The following is a 9535-nucleotide window of genomic DNA, read 5'->3' on the forward strand; positions in this document are numbered from 1 at the left end:
GACATACAAGCAAAAAATGGATTTCATTTTCCACATCTATATTACACAATGGGCACATTCTCTTGCATCGTTCAATATAGAAACGTCTTCCTTCGTTTACCATTATGTTGATCAAACCTAACCTCAAACGTATAAATGGATATCTTAATTTCTTCGATGTTAAAAACGACAGATATTTCACCCGCGACCTTCCGCTCTCCGGGCGGACGCTCTAACCACTACACCACGGAGGCGGTCGTGTCATTTGGTCCTATCTGATACAGATGTATGTATATTCCAGATGTTATTGCTGAGACTAGATCACAAATCTAGGATATCAGTCTGAGATGCTGTCAGTCCACATTAGAAGTATGTTTCAACTAGCGAAAATTATTCTTTGACGGGGATACTTTTGGAAAATAAGAGTTTAATTAAATTTGAAACACATATAGTGTCACTTTGTTCAAAGTATTTTTCTTTTGGTGTTTGTGAAATGGAACATACTCTGTTTATGAAAAACGTCAAGTATATTTTAAGGATGAATGGAATTCCAAAGATACATGATTACAATAATAGGAAAGATACAGTTTCCCTAACAACCATATGCATGAACATTCCCGAAACTTTTAAACATACGCTTAATGTACTTTTCTGGTAAACCTTCCGAATGAACAGCTGCTTCTAGTAATATACTACCTGTTGACTTCTTTATGTCCAAACTTTGCCCTCACAGAATAAAAAAGTTGTATATCCATAAAATTATCATCATTCTTGATCACCTCAACTTCTAAAATGTCCATCAAAGTAATGTCAAGTATTAATTTTGAAATTGAGCCAAAAACAAACAAAAAAACCACACACATGAAAGAGATCCATGATAGCCTAATTTGGCTTTGTTATTTGTTGGTATTTGTGCGTTTTGTGTAACGGCACCCAGAGCAATATTCCAGCTGACAATCCAAACTGAGTGCAGGTAGTAATAATTATTCCTTTTCATTGATAATTGTTTTATAAAGTTTGATTGGATTTGATTTGATTAATCAGCCTGATTAGCAATGTGGTCCTTGATGTCGAGCCAGACGAGACAAAACTGTTACATTCATGATCCAAATAGGGCGAGGGGGCTGCTTGAATTTTAATTGTTGCACGTGCAATATAACTTTAACTGTGTAAAAGGTATGTTTATATGGAAAAGGTATTACTATATGCTGATTTCTGTGAAAAAAAGCAAGAGTTTCAGATTCATCGTGCATGTTGCATTTCAACTTTATCCTTGACATTGTGTAGGAACATAACAGTTGCAAACAGGAAGCTGCAACATTTAGTTTAGATTGCACACCTCGGGAGGTGATATAATGAACTCAACTTCTATTTGAAGTATCAAATCATTTGCTAGCATCATCAAAAACTGTTCACTAAAGTTGGGGAATATTTCATCACCTTTTCCAAAAACAAATGCAAAGCAGTATAACTAAAACATACTGGAGAATTTACAAACGTAATGTTTGACACAGAATATGCTCATCGTAGACTGATTTATATTGGACACATCACATATTATCAACATGAAACATCGGGTAAGAGTAAGTGAGTCAGTGAGTTGGGTTTTACGCCGCTTTTAGCATTATTCCAGCAACATCAAGGCGGGGGACACCAGAAATGGGCTTCACACATTGTGTCCATGTGAGGATTCGAACCCGGGTCTTCGGCGTGACGAGCCAACGCGTTAACCACTAGGCTAAACCACTGCCCCGCTATGAAAAGAAATCATCCCCATTCTGTACATAAAAATTATTGCACTTTTTGCATGAATCTTGGAATGGCAGAGAAAACCATTCATCTATTCACGGGGATGTAATTATTTCTGTTCTGTTTGTTTATTTCTTGTTTAACGCTCAACTCAGCGATATTTTAACTATATGGCGGTATATTGTAAGTAATCGAGTCTGGACCGGTTAGTCCAGTGATCAACATCATGAACCGAGAGAGCGAGAGACATTGATACATCGTGTATGTGCCGAATGCTGCTCCGCCTGCACCTCGCCAGCAACAGCTGACCTCGGCCTGATAAGCACATGCTTCTCAATGTGTCTGTGTCAATATAACATTCTGAATAACTTTTTTTCTCACTGTAATTTTAAAAATTAGAATTTGAATAAACAAGGTATTTTTCTCTTCTATTAGTGTTCAGAGAGGTCAATGTTGGCTGATTATGGCTTGTTGTTTAACGCCGCACTGAGCAATGTTCCAGCTATATGGCGGCTATCTGTAAATAATCGAGCCTGGACCAGACAGTGATCAGCATTATGAACATCGATCTTTGCAACTGTGATACGATGACATGAGTCAACCAAGTCAGCCAGCCTGTCCACCCGATCCCGTTAGTCGCCTCCTACGACAAGCCGACAAGCATGGGCTACTGAGAATCAATTCTAACCCGGACCTTCACGGGTGGGAGAAGTCAATGGGAGTTATCCAGTAACAATTACACAACACATGCATTTTAGTTCTTGGAAGGCATTTAGAAGTTGGATGAACATGAATACATGTGAACGGTCACTTACTGTTTAGATATATGTTTCAAACTCAGTATACGTATGTGTAAAAGATTAAACCGCTTAGTTGGGAAACACAGGGAGTAGGTGTAGAACAGGGAAAGAATTGTAACCAGTATTGTTTATGTTGTTTCAAAGATTTTCTGAAAGTTGCTTTACTGGACATTTAGTTTTTTGGCCACTTTAATGCATCAACATTCTCTTTTGGTTATGTTGACACATTATCTGAATTTCTTGTTAGCATACCAACACCGGGTGCGTGTTTTATAGACATTATAAACCTAAACCTAATTTGGTCCATTTTATTGAAGAGGTAGCTTAACACCTTGGAATAATCTCCAGTTGGAGGTTTTACCAGTGGTAAAACCCTGTAGAGGTTTTACTTTTTGAATAAAGACCCCTAAGCGGGTGTTACCAGTGGGAATACCTGTGGCAAGATAAAATAACAAAATTCAAAAGATAATATTCTATATTTTATTATTAACTGCTTAAAGCTTAGAGTGACAGGGAAAGTTTTGTGCCAGTCAGTAGATGGGATTTCGGGTTGTGAACGAGCCTCTCCAACAGCACATTCTGGCTGTGGGTCGGTCTTTGTAACCATGGTTACGGTGGTTTGCGGGTGGGCCTCGGCTGGTCTTGACTTTTCAGGTAGTTGGACACTGCAGCTTTCTGGTCGTCAGATAACCGTTTGTACACCCTTACTGCCTCACTGCGATATCCTAGACAATAGAAATATTTGTTACATATGTTATATTTGGGATTACACTTTCATAGGAAAATACAAATTCTAGTACTTTTTTTGGGTTGAGACCGATATGCGCCCAGCCGAGAGAACACTTACGGAAAGGGTCGAGTTCAACCGATTGCGACAAACCACACCCGAACACACAGCCAGCCGAAAGGTAGACTTAAGTCATTGACTTGTGATTTTCTGTAAAGTACATATTGTTAAACTGACAACTGATACCAGTTATTGTGTTTTGTCAAATGTTGTTCATTATCTGATAGAAATATACGAGTGTCAATACGTCTTGAAATCAGTGATAATTGTGAGGGTAAGTTGTCTACTTTCGTTATCACTTTAAACAATGGCCCCTCAATGTTGTTGTTACACCTAGCACTGGAGCTAAGTAGGTAAATCCAATTATACAAAGGTTTTGTCATTGACTGATTCATGGACTTGATTAATGGTGTTCATGTGTAATTTCAATAGATGTATCCGTTCAATCGTTCCTCCTACCGTGTTTTTTGCGATACCTTACTACTGGTGGCTGCGGGGCTTGCCGATCATGTGCATTGTCAGTGTTTGTCTCTGAAAAGGGTTGAGGTTAAAGGTGAGTGAATAGATTATATATATGTACATGATCCAAGTCGTGGCGGTGCAGATATGTCGGTTGTGTTTTCCACGCTTGAAGTGCATGTATCTGGCAGGAATAAAGGTTTTTGGCCGAACTCCCCTTATGTTATACTGTTCAATTGAGACAGTCAGGGAAAATCCCGTGTATACCCCAATTGGGAATAGGAAGGCCAGTCCATGACGTCAACACCAGCGTTAGTAACAACAAGGTGGGGCTCGACGTTGTCATGGTAACATGTCAGTTCAGGATCATGTAGCTGCTTATATGGCAGAAGAACGTGGGTGAAAACACACACACACACTCTCTCTCTCTCTCTCTCTCTCTCTCTCTCTCTCTCTCTCTCTCTATATATATATATATATATATATATATATATATATAGTGTGTGTGTGTGTGTGTGTGTGTGTGTTCACCCACGTTCTTCTGCCATATATATACAGTTAGATAGATAGATAGGCAGGTAGATAGAAATCCGTTTATATTTAAAGTGTGTATGTGTGTGTGAGTGTGTTTGTACACAGCTTCACATGCAGATGCGCGTATGTTCAGATCTTCCATTGCTGCAATTGGAATCTGTAGTGAGTAAACCGTAGTCTATTTGTATTAAACTAAACAGGCACAAACTGCATGTGTATGTTACAGATGGCGACCGCCGGGCTGGAGAGGAAAGTAAAGGATAATTTCCTGACGTGCTCCATCTGCTTCGAGATGTACACAGACCCGTGTACATTGAAGTGTGATCACACATTCTGCAGTAAATGTGGCACCTCATACATCCAAACCAGACCTGTTGCTGTACAGTCCAAGACCATCCCCTGTCCCTGCTGTCGACAAGACACCAAGGTCCCCCACCCCAGCAGGCCGGTGGAGGAGTGGGCGGCGCAGGTCAAACCCAGCATCATTATACAGGGGCTGATTGACACCTATAGGTCCGAGGAAGATGTGCAAGGTAAAGTGAAATATGATATGCGTGTGTGCGTGTGCGTGTGTGTATGTATGTATTTAAGACTGGTAGTAGACATAACATTGACATTTGTGTTGTTTTAAAATTTAGCCTGCTTACTTTCCTAGCCTTTCCATATTTCAACGGAAATAAGTACGTGTGTTTACAGAGACCTCAAGCACCTGTTGTACGATCTGTCAGCAACTAGGGGAGACAACTCCAGCAGCCTTGTGGTGTGCTGAGTGTGAAGTGGTCCTCTGTGACAAATGTGTGAAGATACACCGGGTGACCCCTACTTTATTGAACCATGACCTATGTGACCTGTCGTCTAGGTCAAAGGTCAAACGGAGCATCAAGTGTACGGAACACAAGAGTAACCGTGTTGAGTTCCACTGTCAAGACTGTGGGAAGGCTTGTTTGAGTGGCATTTTAGAAGTTGAGACGTACAATATATAACAAGTTTTATGGATAACAACTTCTTTATTTTCGTGAGTGCGACGTTTCGATACAGATTCTTGTACCGTTGTCAAGCAAGAGTGATACATGAAGTGTAGGAGCTGCATATATATACTGTATATAACAATGAAACAACATAATAGACAAAGGAAACAACATAATTGCCATGATTGGCTAAGCAGTAAGCTGATGAAGCCAGTAAGTACATAAAGGATAGTGAATGGAAGCCAGAGATGTAGTTACAATGAGATGTTTATACAATGGATGCGATGTTTATACAATAGACTGGGCTTGGTGGAGGAGTGGATCATAAGCAGATGGAATGAAGTATCCTTGGTCACGGTTGATGGTAGGCTTGTGGCGTTTGTTGTTTCCTTTGTCTATTATGTTGTTTCATTGTTATATACAGTATATATATGCAGCGCCTACACTTCATGTATCACTCTTGCTTGACAACGGTACAAGAATCTGTATCGAAACGTCGCACTCACGAAAATAAAGAAGTTGTTATCCATAAAACTTGTTATATATTGTGGGAAGGCTGCCTGTCAGACATGTTGTATCATCTACCACAGAGCTTGTGAGGCTGTCATCACCATTGAGTCTATGAAGGCAGGGATGAAGGCAGCACTGATGGAGAAGAGACTTGGCATGGAGAAGATACTGAAAGTGAGGTCGAAGAAAGTAGACATACGAAACGAAAAGCTCCAAAGTAATTCTAGAATCACAGAGTCAGCTGTTCAAAATATTAGGTTGGTCTGCAAGACAGCCATTAACAAGTTTAAACAGAAAGAAACACAACTCTTGGATGAACTGAATAACTTATCACAGACATACGCCGGCCAACTCCGAGCTGATGTGAAGCTGGAAGAGATCGAGATGCAGATGTACAGTCAACATTGTGAGTTCATAGACCAGGCCTTGGTATCGGACTGTGAGATGGACCTGTATGACGCGTATCAGGTCTGGGAGTCTGGAGCTGTAAAGATGGAGGATGTCAGGGATACAGAGGCAGCAGACACCCGGAGAATAGATCACATCTGGTTTACACCTGACACTGACAATGTCCTGAAGGTCCTAGATAACCTGCAGTTGGGAGAGATTGACGTCACATATCAGGATCAGGGTACATCCCTGCCATCTCTAGTGCTGGTTGACACGATAGATGGGAGGGTGGCGGATGATGATGAGGAGTCTGATTTATTGAAAGTGACAGTCCTGGTTGTAGATGGTGTACAGACATGTGTTGTTACGGACTATAATAACAAGTGTGTGAAATCATACTTCACAAGAAATAGTCAGTCATGCCGCAGTAAACTTCCCCTGGATAACACCCCACATGGGATGACACAGTTGAATGAGAAGCAGGTGATAGTTGCTGTCCCAGACTTCCTTCAGATTGTAACAGTAGAAGTGACCCCTGACCTGGTGCTGCTGTCAACCATCACAACCCGTACCAAATACTACAGTCTGGCTGTTCTGAATCCTTCATCTCTAGCAGCAGGTACTTGGAAATGTGTTGATATCCTGGACATGGCTGGACACGTGTTGAGGTCAATCACTACATACAATGATGACTCACTGTTTACCTACCCCTTCTACATGTGTGTCAACACCAAGGGCAACCTACTCGTGTCTGACAAGGGGATCACATCTGTGACATGTCTGACGTCAGAGGGGAATGTTGTGTGGAGTTACGCCTTTACAGAAGACGGAGAACTCACCTTCCCTTGTGGTATCACAACTACCAGCAGAGGAGACATCCTGCTTGTAGACAGGCACACTCACAAGGTGATACAACTGACAGAGTCAGGGGATTATGTCAGGGAGCTGCTCACGATAGAACATGATGATGAGACAGGCATGTCCGATGTATACTGTGATAAATGCGGTTTCCTATTTCTATGCAAGGACACGGAAGTGAAAGAGTACATGTTTGTCTGATATAGAAAACAAAATAATGAAAGTACGTGCAGATCTGTGGTTTAAGCGTTTGTCACTGACGGTTCGTTATATACTGTGCATGTGGTTAGTCTGGAAATGTTTGTGTGTTCACCAACTGTATGAGCATTGCTTTGTCAGTGAATTGCACACATGCAGTATTCAATTAGGTCATTTCCAGAATGATTGACTGACTGACTGAGTTTAGTTTTACGCCGCTTTTAGCAATATTCCAGCAATATGACGGCGGGGGACACCAGATATGGGCTTAACACATTGTGCCCATGTGGTGAATCGAACCCGGGTCTTCGGCGTGACGAGCAAACGCTTTAACCACTAGGCTACCCCACCGCCCCCCATTTCAAGAATGAAGTGAAGTAGTCCACATGATCACAAGGTGAAAGACACCAGTGGATATAGCTATTGGGACAGTCTTAGGATGACCTGAGCTACACAACAATTACTTAATCTCAACAGTGTGCTGAACCTGGCGCTACCTGACGTATAAACATCCTCGGCACAGCTTAAATGTAAAGAAATCCCCAAAGGATGTATACCTCTCCTTTTAAAGTATGCATGAAACCCAGGAGATATATAGACTAATATATGGATGGACTAGGACAAGGTCAGCCTTCCTGCTACCTGAAGTATAAACGTCCTGGGCAAAGGAAACCCCAAAGATTGGTCAGTTTTACAGTATCGATACACGTGATCTTGAGGATCTGAGGATATAGTTTATATTGTCCAGTACAGACATACCATATGCAGTTATAGGTCATTTCTAGCAATTAAATGGAGTATGATGACTGGGTGAAACACATCAGTGTTGACAGTGGTTATAGAGAGTGTTGACAGTGGTTATAGATATACTTAGCCGGAGGACAATGTAATCTTAACATAGAAGCTGAATGGACACCGATCCAGCTGCAGTAGGCTGTCTCAAACCCATTATTTCCCCGATTGCTTATCGCCATCTGCAATGCCGAATCCCTAGATTTCCTCATGTTCTTTTTCGGGCGCTTTTTCAATTTAATTGGGATTATTTGTTGCTATCAAAATTATAGATATTCACAGACAAAGCTTTATTATACCATCTGATACATATAACTCCAATTAAAATGAAAAGGAACTTCATCTAGAACATTTCTTGCATTACATTATGTTAGTGCAAATACGGTTATTCGGTGCTGCTGTGGACAAAATGTGAAGGTAAATGCAAGTTCACGTGGGAAGTCTTTTTTTTTTTTTTTCGTAATTTAAATTTTATTTCTGAAACCCTGTTACACTCAAGACTCAGCAGTCAGGGAACTGCTCAGTCAGAAGACATGCAGCAATCTAATGGGATACAGGTGTAAGTTTTTACGAAACAAGACAAACCATCCACTCACCATCCACACAAACACAAGATTATTTCTAATTATCAAACAAATTAATTAAGAATATAATTTATTCAGTCGTCTTTGAATAAGCCATGATACGAGAGCCATTTAGAATAAAATTCGGTGTGACAGCTTTTGAAACAGAAAATACATTTTTCAAAACTGTATCTCAATCTCAACTTACTTCTGAACTGAGCAATATTTGGTGAAGCAGAATTAAGCTTGCATTTGTACATTTAATAGTTTCGAAATAATATGAGCAAGTCAAAAACAGATTCAGTAAAACATTTTTCTTACAGTCAAATGTGTCAGTTCCAGAGTGAGTTTGAGATTATGGATGTGATCACAACCTTCTGTTAACCATGATAAAAAAATTACCAAAAGGTTTGCACAAATTCACATTCCCATAACAAGTGACAAATAGATTCCTTTTCTTCATTACAGAATGAACATAAATCAGAATCTTTTATTCTAATTATTTTAGAAATGTATTGGTAGTTAAAATTCTATGGAGTATCCTGATACATTTCATTACCATCAACCAATGACAAATAAATGCCATTTTCATCAACAAGATCACTAATTTGAGAGATACCCCTTTGAAACCACCCTTCATAAAAACATGTTTTCTTATTTCTTGACGTAGAGCCGGACTAGACAAAACGGTTACATTCATGATCCAAATAGGGCGATGGAGCTGCTTGAAATGTCATTATTCAACCACGGGCTGTGATCGTTATGCACGTGCATTACAACTTTAACTGTATAAAAGGTATGTTTATATGGAAAAGGTATTACTATATGCTGATTTCTGTGAAACATAGCAAGAGTTTCAGATTCATCGTGCATGTTGCATTTCAACTTTATGCTTGACATTGTGTAGGAACATAACAGTTGCAAACAGGAAGCTGCAACATTTAGTTT

The 9535-nt window shown here is 40.1% G+C and overlaps 1 protein-coding gene across 1 annotated transcript; it reads left to right on the forward strand.

Annotated features, from left to right (window-relative positions):
• Window positions 1-3349: 3349 nt before the first annotated feature.
• LOC124279585 (protein lin-41-like) lies at window positions 3350-7235 on the forward strand. Its single transcript, XM_046715427.1, has 4 exons — window positions 3350-3436; window positions 4535-4841; window positions 5005-5246; window positions 5832-7235. The coding sequence occupies exons 1-4, from the start codon at window positions 3350-3352 to the stop codon at window positions 7233-7235; spliced, it is 2040 nt and encodes a 679-aa protein (XP_046571383.1).
• Window positions 7236-9535: the final 2300 nt, after the last annotated feature.

This window comes from Haliotis rubra, unplaced genomic scaffold (genome assembly GCF_003918875.1).
Source record: "Haliotis rubra isolate DU_JTF1 unplaced genomic scaffold, ASM391887v1 Scf252, whole genome shotgun sequence".
NCBI classification, from domain to species: Eukaryota; Metazoa; Mollusca; class Gastropoda; order Lepetellida; family Haliotidae; genus Haliotis; species Haliotis rubra.

Excerpts from the sequence above, each read along its gene's own strand:
- LOC124279585 (XM_046715427.1), top strand. The coding sequence starts at position 3,350 with ATGCGCCCAGCCGAGAGAACACTTACGGAAAGGGTCGAGTTCAACCGA. Across the intron at positions 3,437-4,534 it reads AACACACAGCCAGCCGAAAG|ATGGCGACCGCCGGGCTGGA; the intron begins GTAGACTTAAGT and ends TGTATGTTACAG. Across the intron at positions 4,842-5,004 it reads GTCCGAGGAAGATGTGCAAG|AGACCTCAAGCACCTGTTGT; the intron begins GTAAAGTGAAAT and ends GTGTGTTTACAG.